Raw genomic sequence first — 21,892 nt, forward strand, 5'->3', positions numbered from 1 at the left:
ATGATATTAATTTTATCCAATCAGAATGCACGTTCATTTTCTCTGCATAACACTCATGACGTATGTATGTGCCCAGTTGTGTTGGCTCATTGAGGTTGGGACTAGCACGTGTGAATTGGAAAGTAGGATGAATTGTAAGTGATCGGCTACACAATGCCACAGTGTGTTGCTTTCAGGTGTAATAACAGGACCGATGGAAAGCATAACGATCCTCCAGATGTGTCTTTTCACTCGTTTCCGCTGAAAAACACCAAGCGAGTTAGAGCTTTCTTCTTTTCTTTCGTCATCACCGGAGTCGAGAGTACCTCTCCTAGGTTCAAACTGGTACCCTTCTAAGCCATAGCCTGCTTGCAGTGTGTCTTGCGGGATCTCTTTGTATGATTCGACAGAGCTGTCGCTTTCACTTGATGCGCCCGACGCCATGATTACACGCTTCTCTCCTAGTGCAGTGGGTAGGGCTGACGTCACGGTCTTTTAAAAATGGCGACTCTTGTGCCGTTTAGCGTACCGGCTATTATATTTACAATTACCAAGATATTTCGTTGTTTTCTAGTATATAAATTTGATAGAATACTTAAGAATACGTTACTTTGTCACATCAGCAACTGTATATATTATATTTGGTACCCCTTTAACTGTTACAGAAAATTAATCAACACCTTCTGATAAATCAGATTTGAGAATTCAACAATGCCGTTCGATAATCTGAAATACAATCGACATCCTCACTTAAAATGAGGTAAGAGAACTGCAGTGATTCAACTACGAGAAAATAAAAGCATTTATCATTGGTTTTTACGCAACCCGATGCATCACCTTCTTGTTATGTGTCTCAAAGTTCAGTTTTCTAATTTATGAGCCCCTAGTCCCAACTTTGCCCTTGGTGTTTGTCCTAAGTATATTTGGGGACAAGTTATTTTTGACACATTCATCTTATTTTAAGGTAGAGTTGCTGAGGGCAATCACAAAACAAACAAACAAACAAACAAACAAACAAACAACCCGATCCCTTGATTCCAGTTCCTATGGGGCATCCTAGTTTCGTGATTTTTATAATCAGAGATGCAAGACAGTCACTGGAAGGAAAGTCTTTATTACAGCAAAACTACCCTTGAGGTTTTCTACCTAGGAAACTACAACCGCATAAATCAGACACTGCTGGGACTGTTGCACAAACATTACTGAGGCAAATTCATTAAGCACACAGCAAGCTGAACTGCCTGACAAATGATTTTATTATATATGATCTACAGTACCAGTCAAAAGTTTGGACATACCTTCTAATTCAGTGTGTTTTCTTTATTTTTATTAATTAAAAAAGTCACTTCATGTCTTAAAGTAATGATGGACGCTGTTTCTCTTTGCTTAGTTGAACGGTTCTTGATATAATATGGGATTAGTACAGTTGTGGAATTGGGCCATTTACTGTATTTTTATTATTTACTATTTACTGTTTGATCTCAAATGCATTAAGAAGGCAAGAAATTGCACTAATTAACTTTTGACGAGACACATCTGTTAATTGAAAAGCATTCCAGGTGATTATCTTAACCAGCTTCATGAGGTAATGCCAATAGTGTGTAAAGCGTCATCAAGGCAAACAGTGGCTACTTTGAAGAATCTAAAATATGAAAAAACTTGCAGGATTTGTTTTGTTTACCCCACAATTCCATACATGTTCCATATGTTATTTCATATTTTTGATGTCTTGAGTGTTGTTCTACAATGTAGTAAATAGTCAAAATACAGAAAAGCCTACGAATGAGTAGGGGTGTCCAAACTTTTGACTGGTACTGTATTATAACTTTCCTGCAGCTGTGGTTAGACTAGTTAAGATATTCTGACAAAACTCTGACATGCCTGTAAAGCAAAACACTACTTTAAAAAAAAAAGGGGGGGGGGGGGGGGGAGCTTGATTAAACTTGCATCATCAGAAAACAGAATGCCAACAATTCACTAATGCACTCAACCTTTTTATCAGGGTGAAAAACACTTCAAAGTAAACAACACAAAATATTTTTTTTTCCATTTTTAAAACCAAACACTGCCACATGTAGACCAGAATTCATCCCAGACTTATATTTACCAGCCATCGTGTACATCACTGACTTGCCAGAAAGACCACCCTGCTTCCATGGGCTTTCTAAATGTGGAATTGGAGCATGAAGTTAACCATGGTTTGATGGATGAAAGAAAACAAACAAATTGAACTGCAATTCTGGTGTTGTTTGAAGGAGAAATTCATAAACCATATTTAATTACACCCAGGGTACAAATGTAAAGGATGAATAAGAACTTAAGGACTTTTACTTTAAAAAAAAAAAAAACACCATCCACGCGACATGGTCTGTGGTGAAGACATTGTCCTCTGTTCTCCCTAACTTGTCTGAAAGGGCACCAAGTGAACACACTGAAAATCAGAAGAAATGCTGACATTTGCTTCCATTTCCTAACCTTCCTTTGCATGTTTGCAAATAACTATTAAGAATGCATAACAATGTTTAGAAATTTTTCTACACATTCTGTCTAAACAGAAATAACTGAAGCCTTACAGTAATTATCAAATTATAAAACAAACACTATCCTCCCAGTGTGCTGGAAAATAAAGCCTGTTGTGTGATCTGATCACAGCTGTCACAAACGTGAACAAAAACAGCAATCGGTTAATTTATTACTGACTACAATGCTATTCAGGTCTCCGCATCAGTGCATTTTACTGCTTGTCAAAAGTGAACATTTTAATCGTACCTCCCACTGTGGCATGTAATTTTCTGAAAAACAGAGTATCAAAAGACACTTATTTAGCCACTGTACAGAAATTGAAATAAACTTTTATTATTTATTTATTATTTTTATTGGCTATTTTGAAGAATCTAAAATATGAAAAATCTTGCAGGATTTTTTTTTGTTTACCCCATAATTCCATACATGTTCCATATGTTAGTTCATATTTTTGATGTCTTGAGTGTTGTTCTACAAGGTAGTAAATAGTCAAAATACAGAAAAGCCTACGAATGAGTAGGGGTGTCCAAACTTTTGACTGGTACTGTATTATAACTTTTGTGCAACTGTGGTTGGACTAGTCAAGATCATACCAAATGCAGATTTGCTTACATCCACAAAAGTTAGATCGATGAAGGGTAACAAATGAGTTGGATGAGAAAACTGTTTATTATGAGATGCGATGGTGAATGGCTCGATGAATTCACTAAATTAAGCTTTACTGAACTTTTCAGCTTTTCATCTCCGACAACAACGTCCACCAATTTGTCCAAACTGGTTTACAGTTCACACATAACCACTGTGTGGGAGGGATTTCTGGTCTGTCAGAAAGCAAATAAACACAAGAAACCAAAAAAAGCTTTTGGTGGACATATGTAAACATACAGCAGACAGGCCATTTCCTCACATATTGACAGTGTATGTTTACAGTAATCTGCAATTCTGGAAAAAGCCATCAAAATATGCCTGTGGGCACACATACAAAATATGACTAAAGATATAAACCCAACTATCTCACTTTTTAAAAAATCTGCTTCTTGCAAACTTAACCTAGAAAGCTTAAAATATAGCACGTCATAAATCTGTAGCTGAGGTCACTGACCCTTAGTGAAAACCTGTCCATTGTGTGCTAGAACAAAATCACAAGGGACCATCTGGACCATCGGGATGTATAAAGCAGGGCCATGCAAAAGGGGAATTCTGCCTTTGTCATGACAGGATATGAGGTTATCTACTAGTGGTTTCATTTCCTATGGCCACTTTATGCTACTGCACTCAACTACCATTTATAAACCACAAATATCTAAATTCATTCTTTAGAACAATTATACCTGTGATGCATTTGTCAAGTTGACTAGATTACCAGGTCTAGTTACAAAATCAGGTAACAGCGCATGCCAAATAGGAACTAAAAACACGACGCACATTTAGAGTTGTCTTGGAATAAAGATATGCAGACTTTATAAAAAGACTTTAAAATAATGGAGTATGATAAAGAACATTTCACAGTTATTCCATGAAATCAAGTCGTGCATGAGCTGATAGCAGCTATAAGCCATGTATGATGAGATCGAGTGGAATAACTTTTATTCTATCTACATTCACTGGATTTTGAGAAACAGAGCATTTTTATTTTTTGCAAATTCAATAAATAAAAACTTTATGCAAAACGTCCAACAAAATCATTTCTGCTTAGAATCTAAACAAACCGGTGAAATGACAGTAGCAATTTGTGAAAAACGCTATAATAATAATTCTTGAAGGAAAAAAAAAGGGAGAGAGAGAGAGAGAGAGAGAGAGAGAGAGAGACGTTCTTACCATCAAATACTTTAATTCCATATTTTGTCTCTCTTTTGTGTATTTTTTGGGGTTTTGTTTTCGAGTAGTTTTTCATTTCGTCCTCGGTTGGTTCAGCAACACGCTCTGCCATTTTGTTTTTCTCTACTCATGGTATATGAGCTGATAGCCGAGTAGTAGAGTAGCCAATCAGAGCACACGATTGCTCATATCCAGTGAATGTGGATAGAAAAAAAAGATGTTATTCTAAAGCTGTACCTTAAGCCAGACTCAATAAATGATCTGTTCTCAAACTGTAAATTGCATGAACAGGTTTTACAGCTTTAACACAGAGCCTCTCTGCATGAACAAATAAATAAATAAACAAACAAACAAATACAACCCCTTTTCCAAAAAAAGTTGGGACAAAGTACAAATTGTAAATAAAAACGGAATGCAATGATGTGGAAGTTTCAAAATTCCATATTTTATTCAGAATAGAACACAGATGACATATCAAATGTTTAAACTGAGAAAATGTATCATTTAAAGAGAAAAATTAGGTGATTTTTAAATTTCATGACAACAACACATCTCAAAAAAGTTGGGACAAGGCCATATTTACCACTGTGAGACATCCCCTTTTCTCTTTACAACAGTCTGTAAATGTTTGGGGACTGAGGAGACAAGTTGCTCAAGTTTAGGGATAGGAATGTTAACCCATTCTTGTCTAATGTAGGATTCTAGTTGCTCAACTGTCTTAGGTCTTTTTTGTCGTATCTTCCGTTTTATGATGCGCCAAATGTTTTCTATGGGTGAAAGATCTGGACTGCAGGCTGGCCAGTTCAGTACCCGGACCCTTCTTCTACGCAGCCATGATGCTGTAATTGATGCAGTATGTGGTTTGGCATTGTCATGTTGGAAAATGCAAGGTCTTCCCTGAAAGAGACGTCGTCTGGATGGGAGCACATGTTGCTCTAGAACCTGGATATACCTTTCAGCATTGATGGTGTCTTTCCAGATGTGTAAGCTGCCCATGCCACACGCACTAATGCAACCCCATACCATCAGAGATGCAGGCTTCTGAACTGAGCGCTGATAACTTGGGTCGTCCTTCTCCTCTTTAGTCCGAATGACATGGCGTCCCTGATTTCCATAAAGAACTTCAAATTTTGATTCATCTGACCACAGAACAGTTTTCCACTTTGCCACAGTCCATTTTAAATGAGCCTTGGCCCAGAGAAGACGTCTGTGCTTCTGGATCGTGTTTAGATACGGCTTCTTCTTTGAACTATAGAGTTTTAGCTGGCAACGGCGGATGGCACGGTGAATTGTGTTCACAGATAATGTTCTCTGGAAATATTCCTGAGCCCATTTTGTGATTTCCAATACAGAAGCATGCCTGTATGTGATGCAGTGCCGTCTAATGGCCCGAAGATCACGGGCACCCGGTATGGTTTTCCGGCGTTGACCCTTACGCACAGAGATTCTTCCAGATTCTCTGAATCTTTTGATGATATTATGCACTGTAGATGATGATATGTTCAAACTCTTTGCAATTTTACACTGTCGAACGCCTTTCTGATATTGCTCCACTATTTGTCGGTGCAGAATTAAGGGGATTGGTGATCCTCTTCCCATCTTTACTTCTGAGAGCCGCTGTCACTCCAAGATGCTCTTTTTATACCCAGTCATGTTAATGACCTATTGCCAATTGACCTAATGAGTTGCAATTTGGTCCTCCAGCTGTTCCTTTTTTGTACCTTTAACTTTTCCAGCCTCTTATTGCTCCTTTCCCAACTTTTTTGAGATGTGTTGCTGTCATGAAATTTCAAATGAGCCAATATTTGGCATGAAATTTCAAAATGTCTCACTTTCAACATTTGATATGTTGTCTATGTTCTATTGTGAATACAATATCAGTTTTTGAGATTTGTAAATTATTGCATTCTGTTTTTATTTACAATTTGTACTTTGTCCCAACTTTTTTGGAATCGGGGTTGTAAATAAATAAATACATTTATACACCCAAACACAAGTCATCACAAGGCTATAATTTGACAGGGAAAATATACTTAGGTATCATACCATTGAGACAGTCAGTGAGGAAATGGCATTTTTGTTTGTTCTTGAGTCTGTGTTTTACACAAGTAGAGTCACATTAACTAGGGCAAAGTGCAGTCATGAGTATTAAGATCACTGCCGAAACTGGCTGCCACACCAGAAATGTGTTAAACTGAAATGACTGAAAAACAGACTCATGAGGTGAATACAAAAACATCTAATAACTGTGTACCCCCAATATGGTGTAAAAGCCAACAGCATACTCCAAAAGATAAGCATCATATCCCACCATACTGGGGAAACTAATGAAGTAGGAAGAGGCATTTAAAACCTATGGGCAGAGGTATACTTTGAGTATTTTTTTTTTTTGGAAACTCATGACTTTAACTTCACTACATTTGAAAGACAAATATCGTACTTTTGACTCCAGTACATTTCTATCAAGGTCCTCATTACTTGTTACTATGAAGCAGCTTTGAAAGTGGATGTTTCTTCTTTTCTAAAATGTGACTGTTTTTTTTTTGCAGGTGACACTGAGACAGCCGATCAGTAAATCACTAGGGTCACGTCACGTCCATAGGCTGTATAAAATCAAGTTCAGTGATTTCTCAGCAGTGTTATTTGAACACGATCAGTTGATGGCAGAATGGAGGGAGGCGGTTCTTCTGGGGAATGCACACACCCATGGCCCATGAACCCATGTTTCAGTTTTCTGAAAGGATTAAAGATTCGTTTTTACAAACCACATCATGGCCTACAAAAATTCGCCGTCCAACCTGTGGAAGCATATTGAGGGATGTAAACATTTTATTCCAAGAGAAAGCTTGCAACGAAGTTGTCTGTGCTTTTAGAGCTAGCGATAACGTTGCAATAGCTATGCAGTCTGGTTAGTCAAATGACTTTCTATGGATTTGCCCGCCAAGTTGCCATCGACTTGTCCACGGCTAACATTAACACATAGCTAGTTAAATTGGAAACAGTTAGCATGTAAAAACAGAGTTACACTAACATGAACAACGTTAACTTATCTGAAGTGCTTTCAGAAATATGTTTTAGCATAATCTGGCAAAATAAACAGAATGTAGAAATCTTTCTTTTCTAGTAGCATTAGCTACCCAACATGATTTCGAGTTTGAAAAGAGTTTGCTAGCATGTCAGGTGGAGCTTCACTGACTAGGTAGCTCAACGTTAAACCACCATGATGGCACAGCATGCGTTCATTTTGTGAATTCACATTTCTGTCTTTGGTAACGGCATTATGTTTTGTAAGCACTGTGGCAATAATACAACGATGTGTTAACAGAAAATGTACTTTTAATACTTAAGTATTTTTAAAATCAAGTACTTCAGTACTTTAACTTAAGTAAAAATTTGACTGTACAACTTTCACTTGTATTGGAGTAACATTTGACCAGTGGGATCTGTACTTTGACTTAGGTAATGAAGTTGGGTACTTTGTCCACCTCTGCCAATGGGTATCCTTTCACAAATTCCCAGCATGCATCACACAACCCAAGCTGGTTAAAAACATTACACCATGCTGCGATTGATTGATTGATTGATTGATTGATTGATTGATTGATTGATTGATTGATTGATTGAGCAACCTCATTTTGTGGGGACACCACTGACATACAAGTTCAGAAATAGAAGATGGAATATGCTGGAAGAAGCGTATCCTATATGAAGATAAAAACAAATGATTCAAAGAAAAACAATGATTCATCTGGGCTTGAATCCAGATGAGCTAGACACAACACAAAATGAGCATAAACTAACCAGTGTCTGACTGCTGCTGTCACTGGCCTTGCACTACTCTTACTGAGAAAGGTCAATGCATGTGACTGGGTACGAGCATTCTTTTATTTTTCAGCTTAACAAGCAGCGATACTGGGACATTCACAGACCACTGTCCTTGGTGTAAACCTGTTCAAATCTCATGCAGAGTCTCTCAGAACATCTATATTTCTTCTCTAGGGTTCAGTCTTTCCAGTTAAAAATTTAAACACTTAAAGTCAATTATTTAGAGTGTAATATCTGTCTTAGTAAAGATATTCTTGTCTGCATATACAGTAAATCTAATCTTATGAGGGTATCTGACCTGTTCAGCTACAATACCGTAGACAGCAGCTCTTTATAGCTATTCATAGGCAATACCTGAACATAGCTTTCCCATCATTCATATCACTTCCCATTATTCAAATCTTTTAAGCATTCTTTCCCTTACAAACATTGCTGCTTTAAATCTCTCATGAAACCAGACAAGAAAAACAAAACATACATACTGGACACCACTGTTAGTTCAAACCTAAAAATTGAAATGATGGATACTGAAAGGCTTGAGAAATCTTTTTAAAGATGTTCTTGAAGCTACCGTACCTATCTTTCCTGCTGGTCATGAAGCTGCTATTCTTGGTGACACAATGCTTTATTATTGCTCTATGCATTATTTATAGGACATAGGCCTGCCTGAAGAAATAAATGGATGCGACATGGCAAACCCCACAAGATGACAGAAGTGCAAGCTTGCAGTCCAACTCTCCAAACTCAAAGATAAACTGTCTTTCCAGACAAGCAGCCCTAAAATTTGTGATTTTAATCTTTTCTTCCCCGGGACCTGGAATTAATAAAAATCATACAAATACAGGTTAAACATCAGATAATGTTGATATCAAAAATCAGAATGAGGGAAACTGTGATTGAAGTGATTTTGATCGTGGCATAGTTGTTGGTGCCAGATGGGCTGGTTTAAACATTTCAGAAACTGCTGATCTGTTGGGATTTTCACACACAGGTATCTAGAGTTTACACAGAATAGTGTAAATGTAAAAAAAACAAACAAAAAAAACATCAAGATGAGAAAAGTCAGAGGAGAATGGCCAGAAGGGTTGAGCCAACATGAAGGCTACGATAACCAAGACAACAACTCTACAACCATGGTGAGCAGAAAAGCATCTCAGAACACACAACACTCTGAACTTTAAGATGAATGGGCTACAACAGCAGAAGACCACATCAAGTTCCACTCCTGTCAGCCAAGAACAAGAATCTGAGGCTACAGTACACACAAATCTTAACTACTGCCAAAATGCACCTACTGCTTCCATGCTGTAGGGGAAGGCCATCTGTGGGATGTTAATGAGAGCTATTTGGACAGGTTCAATGAGAATGATACTAAAGAATGCAAAAGTAGTGTAAATTGTACCAAAATTAACATTTTAAACATTCGACATTTTGGCCGTAAAACTGCGTAATGGGGGGGAGGGGGGCATTTGAATCCAGCCTTGTTGGCAAAACTCCTGTGCTGAGACACCCCCTATATCCTAAGACTCCAAATTCCTGATGATTCAGGCTGAGTGTGTGCATGTACTGAACTTTCCAGACCATGTCTATGTTTAATCAACTAGCTGTGTCCTCTCCAGCAGGGCTTCAACTCCATCACTGTGGGGGAGGAACTGTCTGGGGATCTGTAATTACTGCAGACTGAGCCAGCATGTCTGTCACACATCTCCAACTACAACCCAACTGGCACCACACAGGATAATATAAAAGATAGTGCAGAACCACAAAGAGCAGGGCTCATTCCATGTCAACTCACCTGAAGTGTAGTTTTCTTTCACAAATGTAAACTGTATATATCTTGTACTTCTGTACAGCTGCTTTGTGACAATATCCATCATTAAAGGCGCTATACAATAATATTATTATTCTATCCACATTCACTGGATATGAGCAATCACGCGCTCTAATTGGCTACTCTACTACTAGGCTATCAGCTCATATACTACAAGTAGAGAAAAAATAAATGGCAGAGCGTGTTGCTCAACCAACGGAGGACGAAATAAAAACTCTACTCGAAACCCCCCCCCCCCAAATTATCAAGTATTTAAAAGAAACAGAAATAGCTAAAAGAATATAGGTTGGTTTTTAACCCCCCGAATATCTCCTGTTCCACACTCCAGCCCAGTCGGTGGCGGTAGTGTGCCTTTAAGTTGGTTTGCCAACCGCCAAGAAACCCTAAAGAAGAAGAACCCCCCCCCCAAAAAAAAAACAGAAAAAAGCACAACAAAATACAGAATAAAAGTATTTGATGATAAGAACATATCTTTTTTTTTATTTTTCAAGAATTATCATCGCATTTTTCCACAAATTGCTATCATTTCACTGGTTTGTTTACATTCTAAGTGGAAATAATTGTCAGACGTTTTGTATTTGTTTTTATTTATTGAACTTGAAAAAAATAATTTTAAAAAATGCTCCGTTTCTCAAAATTCAGTGAATGTGGATAGAATAAAACAGTTATTCCACTCAATCTCATCGTACATGGCTTATAGCCAACTCGGTGCTACACGCCTCGTTGACTATCAGCTCATGTATGACTCAATTTTGTGGAATAACTTAATAATAATAATAATAATAATAATAATAATAATAATAAACAGTAGTAGTAGTACATTGAGGTCTGAGTAAGTTAATTTTATTTCACTATTGCTTAGCTAGCAAAGCATTAAATAACTAACACGGTCTATTCAATAATAAAACATGAAAGCATAGCTATCTTAAAGGGGTACCAAATATAATATATACAGTTGCTGATGTGACAAAGTAACGTATTCTTAAGTATTCTATCAAATTTATATACTAGAAAACAACGAAATATCTTGGTAATTGTAAATATAATAGTCAGTACGCTAAACAGCACAAGAGTCGCCATTTTTAAAAGACCATGACGTCAGCCCTACCCACTGCACTAGGAGAGAAGCGTGTAATCATGGCGTCGGGTGCATCAAGTGAAAGCGACAGCTCTGTCGAATCATACGAAGAGATCCCGCAAGACACGTCTGGAGGATCGTTATGCTTTCCATCGGTCCTGTTATTACACCCGAAAGCAACACACTGTGGCATTGTGTAGCCGATCACTTGCAATTCATCCTACTTTCCGATTCACACGTGCTAGTCCCAACCTCAATGAGACAACACAACTGGGCACATACATACGTCATGAGTGTTACGCAGAGAAAATGAACGTGCATTCTGATTGGATAAAATTAATATCATGGCGGGCTGTTCAAACTGCGGAAATAGTTTGCTCGAGCTACTTTCAAAACACTATAACTTTCCAACCTTAGAACAAAAAACTTTTGTAAGTCTTGAATAAGGTTCGTTAATGTGTGTTTTATTGTTATATTTACTCTATATATTGCCCTCTGTTCCCCTTTAAGAGTTAAATCGTCAATAAAGGCAAGTACAACGGTCAGCCCACGAAGCATTGAAGGGTCCGTCAGCAAGTCCTCCGGGTGGAAACCTCTCGTTGTGTTGTGGCATGTTTGTTTTTTTGAGTGTTGTCTGAATTTGCAGTAGACATGCTATCAGATCAAACTGTTGCATGTATTGTAGACTATATTTGTTTGTGTTCTATGTTTGCAATCACTTTCTCAATCTGCTAGATGTTTCATGAAGTAACTACATTTTGCTGAATTGACGAATGTGTTTTCTGCATTTGTGAGTGTTGTCATAATTGGAAAGTGTTGTGCCTGCTCTTGGTTACTGTACAAAACAATCAAAAGAGGAGTTAGAATACGACAACAAAAACCATGACAGTAAATTGAATATACTGGAATTAATCAAACACGTTATATAAAAAAATAGATCACATTTAACCATCCAACACCACTGTAACTGGCCCAAACGTATACAGGAGTTACACAATGAATAGGTTGTAATGTGCATGTAGCTTAGAAATAACATAAATAATCTGCTCAAACATCACTTCCATGCTCACACAGTAAATGTGAAGTGTGAATAATTTAATAAGGACTGAGCTACCACTCAAAACCAAAGGCAACTAGACGCAGAGAGTAAAGACCATCCGCAAGAAATGTGAATTACTGCTTTTCCCCTTAATCTGTGTGACGCAGCATTATACCACCATCAATGGAAAATATTACAGTTTAAGACAGTCAGTTACAGAATAGCAACCATTACCCAGTAGGCATTCTAATCTTCCTTCTAATAATTAGCACTGCAGAGGTTTTGCATTAAGAAGAGGAAGAAATGAAAAACAGAAAGAAGCATCTAGATCTCATCATTGTACATTCATTATTTAAGATAAAATACTAAAAAATAATCCTTCCAAATTATGAATTTAAAAAAAAAAAAAAAACTTCAAATGGAAGGGATCATGAAAGAAAAGTTTCTTCAATCATCAGGGCAAACTGACAGCAGGTCTGTGACAGAGCTGAAGCTTTCCATGCAATAAAAACACCGCAAACAGCCACTATGGTTATAAAAAGAACAGCAAACACCACACTGGGGCTCCACAAACAGGCACCTTTCTTATTTACATCCAGGAAGGAAAGGAAGAGGATGATGTGCCACACATACACGCGTACATACACACATACACGAAAACCGATGGCAATAAAATTATTCTTAGCGGATTTGCATCTCTGTACACTCATTTAACAGTCCACATGTTACATAAAAATGGAAATATTTAGGTTTCAGTAATGTTTGGGAATTTTCTTTTTTGCAATAACAAGAACTAGGGCTCTGGTGATTTTAAAGCCTCTAAAAGCTACCTCACAATGCCCGATTCAAGTCTCTTATAGTTTCAGGATATGGTATGGGTCTGTACCTATAGTATTCAATTGGTTACTTCTATAGTTTCTATCTGATTGGCTGTTCACGCTTCACACCATCTGCAGAGTGGAAAAGCAAAACCTTAAACACTGTGACATAATATTGCAGAGCAAGAAATTGTCCCTGGATTAAAAAAAACATACAGCGACACGTTTAAATTTTGTGTCAAAGTTTTGCTGAAGCACTTAGTTGCAAGTAAACTAGATAATCTCGTGCTGATGCACTAGGACTGTGTTATGGTGTAATTGGTCACACAGATGGCCACTTCGACTGAACATAGACAATTCTTGGCCAATTTTGATGACAAATCGTACCAAAGTAACTAGTGACAGCTAGAAGGCTAGCTTTGTGAGGCCATCTGTTGCTCTGTACAATTTGTCAGTCTCCTTCTGCCTTGTCCATCAGTGGAAAGGGACCAGAGGATCACCACCCACGAGGCAGATATTATTTGGGTGGTGGACAATTATCAGCAGTGACACTCGCATAGAATTGCATGCTACTTTTTCATTGGGCTGGTACAACGTATACAAGTTGCAGAACCAATTTTAGGGATCAGTGTCACTGCTGGGATAAGAATAGTTCAAGATTTGTGAAGAAAAAGGATAGAGAGACAGAAAGCGCTCAGAACCAATTAGTAAGTTGGTCTTAGTGTGATTTCTCCCTGATGTCCTTATTTACTCCTCTCTTACACTGCTCATTTTCTCAGCCTCTTTCAAGTATAGGTGTACAGCAGAGATATGCACTTATAAAGAGGTTGTGCTTCACCAGTGTATAAACCTTTAGATTCCTCACTGCACTAGAATTCATATATCAAGCTGCCTCACTTCTGGTTTGGTGTCTAATGACGAATACAATATTTACAGCCAGACATTCCCACCATGGGGGAAGCCATGGCCAAAAAGTTAAAGAAGCAGTTATATGGTCAACAGATTTTCAGCCACATTTCTGTGAAAAGGTTAGATGAGTTCTGGTAAACCGCGATGTCAACATTGACATTCAGTCATCATGACTAAAAAACAAGCTACATCAAGAGACATGACCTGGATGACCAAAAACCTTAAAGTGCCATTCCACCATTGGATGTATTCTTTGGCATAAAATACAATATATTTTATGACAACATGACTAGACAGAGAAACCTTTTAGCTTCAAAATGATATATCAAACAATTTTTTGACAACGACAAGTATATTAATTTTGCGACCAAAGTCACTTACCCTTTTAATTTCCGCGCGGTAGTGAAACGTGATGTCATCGGCAGGTTCCCCTTCTTGTGTACCACGTCACGTGTGACGTGGCACAGATTATCAGCAATGTCGGATAGAACACGATTTCCACTTGTCGATTGCTGTGCCGATATTCACCATCGACCGTCTCCTTTGGGCATCACTTGCTATTTTCCTTCGCTTCTTTTCCCAAGCTGACAATTGCGTTCTATCCGCCATTGCTGATAATCTGTGCCACGTCACACGTGACGTGGTACACAAGAAGGGGAACCTGCCGATGACATCACGTTTCACTACCGCGCGGAAATTAAAAGGGTAGGTGACTTTGGTCGCAAAATTAATATACTTGTCGTTGTCAAAAAATTATGTTTATCATTTTGAAGCTAAAAGATTTCTCTGTCTAGTCATGTTGTCATAAAATATATTGTATTTTATGCCAAAAAAATACATCCAATGGTGGAATGGCACTTTAAGCATGTTGAGAACAAGGAAAGTGAACTTTAACCAACTCCAAATACAGAGAAAGGAAGGTATGAGGCCTGTAGGGTGACCATATTACACAACCTCTTCCTGGTTGTGTACTGACTACAGCCAGTCTCCAGGATGACATCTGAGAGATGATTCATTGTCATTATGGGTTTCCTAAGAATCAGTTTAGAGGAAAAAGCGAAGCAGAATAGCAGTTTCACATGCTGTGTTTATGCGCACGTATGTACATTACATTCATGAAGTGACCTTTACCATTTAGTCTCATGACTCTGAGGCAAGAGCAGGAAACACTCACTCAGCACTAACCATATGTATTACTAAAAGGAAAATATAAAAGCTTATTTAAGAAAAATTAATACCAAAAAAGTCAGGTCACTGCTTGTAATCCACAGGGGAAAAAGGCTTGGCGGCCAAAAATGTGAATGACAAGTTGAACACAACTTAACACATTCAGATGGAAGAAAGGAAGATCAGTCACTTTTGATGATAACAGAAAACCAATAAGAGCTGAATGTGAAAAATAAGCACAACCCGTCATCACTGATCATCATGTAACACTGAGGAAGATTTAGTTCCATCTAGACTTGGGGCGATTATGTGAAATTCAATTACAATTATTTCTAAAGTTTAGATTGCATCACATGTACCACAGTTACGATTACAATTATGATTACTTGAGCACAGTTACAATTACAGCAAATACTATGCCAAATTCTGTTATGGACAAGTGCTTTTGACCTACTTGGGGACAAATCTGGGCACTTGTGAGCAATACTATTCAATGAATCAAATAATGAAAATAAAGAGAAAAAAACAAGAACAAGCATGTTAGTTTTACTTGCAACATTTATTATAATTTTTCATTATGTATGTTTTCACATATAGTCTCTATTATTAACATAAAATGCAACGTAAAACTGGCCAGTGTACATTAAAGTGCAAGAGACTATATGTGAAAACATGCATAATTTCTTTCTTCTATTTCTGATGAGCAGATTGGTTGATTATGTGTGCGCTGTAGTGCATATACAGGAAAAATGACTGAGCAGTTTTTTCCAGAGTTGAAAGTATTTTCCTCAAAATAGTTAATTTTGCTCTATTTTGAGTTTAGAGAGTAATATTTGGAGTTGGAGTGGGAGCAAAATTACAGAGTAATTGTGTAACAGAGTTGGTTGTGGCTCTGAACTGAGTGAAATAGTACAAGAGTTAATTTCAAGACACACTAAATAGAGTCAAATACCAGAATAGAGTCAACCAGATAAATGAAGATGTTGTAAAAATCAGTTTTAGAACTGTGTTGGAATGGGTGGAAAAAAAACAAAACATGACCTTACGCATTGTGACTTGACCTGATGGGATTAAGAGCTGGCAGTGGGAGGGGTTTCACTCTTCTCATGGAATGTGAATGGAAATTTTTTACACTTCTCATTGAATACCTCTCCCACTGCCAACCCTTTATCCCAAAACAATAGGACATAATTTTTTTGATGGCCAGTTAATTGTCCAAATCAATGGAGCAGATTTTTGTGCCTGATACATTCCTAAAGGGCCCCATACACGTTCAAAAAAGTCGTCAAAATTTTGTATCAAAATTTTGATGCAAAATTTTGATGTAAAATGTCCACACACGATTCAATGTTTTTTCTATCAAAAATTCAGTATTGTCAAAAACTTTGACATGGACGCAGCAGTGGCCGTAGCACTTGTGTTCGCTTTGGACAATGAACCGCCTCGGCATCGACGGAAATGGTCAAAAGACTGGTTTTTGAAACGGCGAACGTACGGTCACGTCAACCTCCTCAGAGAACTTCGTCTCAAAGAACCAGAGGACTTCCGTAATTTCCTTAGGATGGATGCCCCATCCTTCAATGAATTATTGGACCTTGTCAAGCCATTGATATTGAAAGAAGACACTGTGATGCGTTCATCTATACCACCAAGTGAACGCTTGTCCATCACACTGAGGTACAGCCCCCCACACACGCATCAATAATTTGACGACTCTTCAAAAAATATCAAAGTGATTTGATATGTCAAAATTTGGGTTCAAAATTTTGACATCAAATTTTTTACATCAAAACACCCTACACACGATCAAACTTTGTATCAAAATTTTGATATCAAATTTTTTACATCAAAACACCCTACACACGATCAAACTTTGTATCAAAATTTTGATATCAAAATTTTGATACAAAATTTTGACGACTTTTTTGAACGTGTATGGGGCCCTTAAGACTGAACAGAATCACCTCAAGTAACCAAAATGGTTTGACAGAATGAGTAAGGTCATGTTTTTACACACATTCCAACACAGTTCTAAAACTGGATTTTACAACATCTTCATTAATATGTTTTTTTTAAGTACAATCATGACATACATACTACAGAGATATTATTGTAGCTGAACTTGTGCTGAATACAAAAAAAAGTCATACGACTCTGAAAATACTGCTTAAATTTGTTGAAATTGATAAAATCAGAGCATGCCAAAATCATTAGAGTGCCAGAAAATACCCTCAGACCCCAGAGGGTTAAAGTCTACTGACCTTGCAGGTAAAGGGACCAAAAGATGTTCAGTATACACAAGGTACCAATGATGTTCACTTATATTTTTACCATCATGTAATTTTGTTATACTTATATGATTACCATTACTGGTACCTACGATTACAATTACAACATGTTTCCTGAGTAAAATTCCGATTACATAAAAAAATGTAATCGATTACAATCAATTACGGTTACAATTAGGATTACCCCATGTCTAGTTCCATCATTTTTATCTTTATGTCTCATCTCATCTCATTATCTCTAGCCGCTTTATCCTTCTACAGGGTCGCAGGCAAGCTGGAGCCTATCCCAGCTGACTACGGGTGAAAGGCGGGGTACACCCTGGACAAGTCGCCAGGTCATCACAGGGCTGACACATAGACACAGACAACCATTCACACTCACACCTACGGTCAATTTAGAGTCACCAGTTAACCTAACCTGCATGTCTTTGGACTGTGGGGGAAACCGGAGCACCCGGAGGAAACCCACGCGGACACGGGGAGAACATGCAAACTCCACACAGAAAGGCCCTCGCCGGCCCCGGGGCTCGAACCCAGGACCTTCTTGCTGTGAGGCGACAGCGCTAAGCACTACACCACCGTGCCGCCCATATCAGTTACGTATTAACATTTATTTCCACCTTTGCCTATACACAACAGCATCTCTCACCTTTTGCAGAAAACACCATTGGAGAGAACAGAGATTTAACAGTTTAGACAATTAGACAAACACTAATGATAGCAAAACTGCTGTCTTAATATTAAAGGCTACTTTTAAAAAGACAATTAAAGATTATATTCAGGTACTTCTCTACATCACAAGAAAGACAAGCGCTCTCCTGGAATGCCAAAGCCTTCAAGAGATTCAGTACTGTGTGTAGGAAACAGCAGTTTAATGGTTTTGTATTTAACACAATTCAACAGAACTAGCGTAGAATTATGACCTCAAAACAACCATCATGCTAGAACGTTTACTAACAAGTCACTCACTGGAAGCAAAAGAACAGTGGGAGACAGACTTGCGGGGAGTTCTGTCATGTTCAAGGTCAAAAATGTCTGTGCAAGTTGGGCAATTTGAAGCTATACTACACTCTTAATAGGTTGCAAGCAAAAGGCATCCTGTTGGGCACATCCAGTCTCAGAAATTTCTCTCATTAATCACCATTTCAAGTGAAACCACAAAACTGACCTCAGATGAACAGTCAAAGAGCAACTTCTACCAGCACTCTATAATTGGCTCCCAGAGGATGCTGGTGAGTCACGCAGAAGCACATGTCGTTCAAGTGTGAGACGGTCACTAACTGGCCAGTTATGGAACAACAACAAAGCAGTGTCCAAGGATGTGTTTATCACCTTTAAGGCCTTACTTTTTCTTGCAATTAAATCTACATAAACGTACAGTTGATGACAAAATTGACTTCATGTCAAAACTATAATGAATATCCTGATTACACCATTGTACTTTTTGACCATATAGGACACACTTATACAAGCAAGTTATTTATAATCATGCTATCTGTTATCACCCAAATGAGGATGGGTTCCCTTTTGAGGATGGTTCCTTTTAAGGTTTCTTCCTCATGTCATCTCATCCTTGCTACAGTCACCTCAGGCTTGCTCATTAGGGATAAATTCATATGTTTAAAATTAATATTTTCTGTAAAGCTGCTTTGTGATAACGTCCACTGTAAAAGCGCTATACAAATAAAATTGAATTACTTGCTCTGGGTGCTCACTGCCTTTTATCTCGGCCACTGTGTTGAAGGAGTCCACATCTTCAAGGGTCTGAGCCTCCATAGTTAAGTTCACCACAATTTTTGTGCCTCTGCATGCCATCCTGGCCATCATCAGGGCATCTTCCATTGTAATACAGGCTGTGGGGATCTGAGGTACACCAGGCTGGTACCACTGCCACCCAGTGTGGGGGCTGCAACAGGTACATACAATGAGTTAAATCTTTTTTGTTGTTGTTGTTAATCTGTTAGAGATAGTGATTTTCCATGAAGAACAGACACTGATATCTGAGTGGAACAGACCTGTTGAGGGAAAATGGAGTGATCGAGCGAATGAGTGAAGCCACTGCTCCAACTTTAGCTGCCTCTGAAGCTCCCGAAGTACGATATGCCACCGTCTCCCCATAGCTAACAAAAGGCTGATTATACACCACAATCTTCCCCTTAGCCTCACTCGCCCTTCTTTTCAGGTCATCAAAAGACTCCACCACCAACACTTCAGCTTCAATGCCTGCCAGAAAGAGAGCATGAGAAAGAACCATATATAAGGGATGTATATAGTTAAAGTCAGACGTTTACACAGTTAGGCTGAAGTCACTGAATCTCATTTTTTTTAACCATTTGACAGATTTTATATTAACAAACTATAGTTTTGGCAAGTCATTTAGGACATCTACTTTGTCCATGACAAGTATCTTTTCCAACAATTGTTTACAGACAGATTATTTCCCTTTTAACTGACTATCACAATTCCAGTGGGTCAGAAGTTTACATACAGTAAGTTAACGGTGCCTTTTGGAAAGTCCCAGAAAATAATGTCAAGGCTTTAGGCAATTCGCTTCTGATAGGCTAACTGGATTCAATTGGAGATGTACCTGTGAATGTATTTTAACCCTCGATGGTACGCATCATAATCGCAATGGGTAAAAAAAATATTCGGAATGGTAACACCGTAACATACAAGGTTAAAGCCCATCTTCAAATCAATACCTCTTCGCTTGCTCTAAATCAATCATAAGAAAAAGTGTCAGACTAGAGTTTGCAAGTACACATGGGGACAAAGATCTTACTTTCTGAGTAATGTTCTCTGGTCTGATGAAACAAAAACTGAACTGTTTGGCTATAACGTCAGGAATTGTGAAAAAACTGAGTTTAAATTTATTTGGCTAAGATGTTTGTAAACTCCTGACTTCGACTGTATGCCACATGAGGCATAAGTCGTCTTCGGTTAGGCAAGACAAGCAAAGAATGAAGATTTGAAAGATTGTGAAGAAGCATGTTTACTTCATTAAAAGAACAATGCGTATGGGTGCAATTATTTAAAATAACTGCTTGGGCGGCACGGTGGTGTAGTGTTTAGCACAGTTGCCTCACAGCAAGAAAGTTCTGGGTTCGCGGCCAGCGAGGGCCTTTCTGTGTGGAGTTTGCATGTTCTCGCTGTGTCTGTGTGGGTTTCCTCCGGGTGCTCCGGTTTCCCCCACAGTCCAAAGACATGCGGTTAGGTTAATATGGGACGGCCTTGACCTGAGGTGCCCTTCAGCGAGGCACCTAACTCACAACTGCTCCCTGGGTGCTGTTAGCATGGCTGCCCACTGCTCTGGGTATGTATGTGCTCATTGCTCACGTGTGTTCACTGCTTCAGATGGGTTAAATGCAGAGAGGAAATTTCACAAGTGTGTGATGAATAAAGTTGTGCTTTTTTGAAGAAGTCACAAACTACAAACCTCCTTTGGGGGTTCCAACACTACTCCCCAACCCAAGGATTGACAAGGTGTGTTTTCGTGGAAGGACCATCACTGCACTCTCCTGTCCTCTTACCCAGTGAGGAACCTTCACTGGTTCTAGATGAACATTCTCCAGCCCATCCAGCCACAAAGCATTGTACATGTACTTGATAGCCAGGTCTAGATTCCTGGACCCACTCACTCGGTTTCCCACTGTATCCGTGAAAGCTGCAAGTCGTTCATATGAGCGGTTCTGAGCCTTCCCGTACACTGCCAGGTCTATGATTTTCTGGGCAATGCCAGAATAACTTAATACTGTCTTGGATACTTCTTTAAATGATTTACTCCTGTAGCCATGGGGCTTACAGTGACACTGTAATAGACTACCAGTCAGAAGAAGAAAAGTCAAAAGACCACGTCCCATCTCTGTCATCTAGAGGCAGGAAAGGAAACAAAATGTTACTTGGCATCCAGATATTAAACCATATTTTAAATAAAGAATAAACTCATTGCTAAACTAAAGTCAGACTGAGATACACAGGTTAATGTCTGCATGCTGGTTTCTTCCTATAAAAAGCTTGCAAATATATATGATAGAAGGAAATAATCCCAAACTTTTCTACGTCCCTACAACGAAGCTTATCAAGAATGTTATTTGATTTGATTTTCATGTCTGATATTAAACAGCTTGTTTCTTCTTCACCTAGAAGGGCGTTTATAAACAAACAGCAGGCTCAAGTCTATAAACTTATACTCAGCAGCAGCACCAGAAAAGCTCTCAGCTCGACAGACATTACAAAAAATTCCTTTCGTTTCCCTGAAAGCATGAGCGTTATGCTCAATTCCACGAACCTTATTAACATTAAACAGGAAGCTCCTGTGCCCGTCATCAAGCAGTTTCACTTCCGCCCTCTCTCAGCGTCGAGTGCACGCGCTACTACGGCGAGCCGTTGGGACATGTGCTTTTCTCACTCGCACACTACTGTAGGGGGAATGTGTTTGTCTCATCATCTCATTATCTGTAGCCGCTTTATCCTGTTCTACAGGGTCGCAGGCAAGCTGGAGCCTATCCCAGCTGACTACGGGCGAAAGGGGGGGTACACCCTGGACAAGTCGCCAGGTCATCACAGGGCTGACACATAGACACAGACAACCATTCACACTCACATTCACACCTACGG

The 21,892-nt window shown here is 38.6% G+C and overlaps 1 protein-coding gene across 2 annotated transcripts in view; it reads right to left on the bottom strand.

The window, feature by feature from the left end:
* LOC132886886 (carboxypeptidase Q-like) overlaps positions 1-21,647 on the bottom strand; it is a 35,986-nt gene extending 14,339 nt beyond the window's left edge. The window contains exons 1-4 of one of the 2 annotated variants that reach the window (XM_060922084.1): positions 21,564-21,647; positions 20,712-21,144; positions 19,291-19,498; positions 18,974-19,181 (exon numbers count right to left, since the gene is read on the bottom strand). In XM_060922084.1, the coding sequence (XP_060778067.1) occupies positions 18,974-19,181; positions 19,291-19,498; positions 20,712-21,144 (849 nt within the window). In that variant the 5' untranslated portion in view covers positions 21,564-21,647. The other variant, XM_060922083.1, reaches the window with a different exon arrangement.
* Between the last annotated feature and the right edge of the window lie 245 nt (positions 21,648-21,892).

Source organism: Neoarius graeffei, chromosome 5, assembly GCF_027579695.1.
Source record: "Neoarius graeffei isolate fNeoGra1 chromosome 5, fNeoGra1.pri, whole genome shotgun sequence".
Lineage (NCBI taxonomy): Eukaryota > Metazoa > Chordata > Actinopteri > Siluriformes > Ariidae > Neoarius > Neoarius graeffei.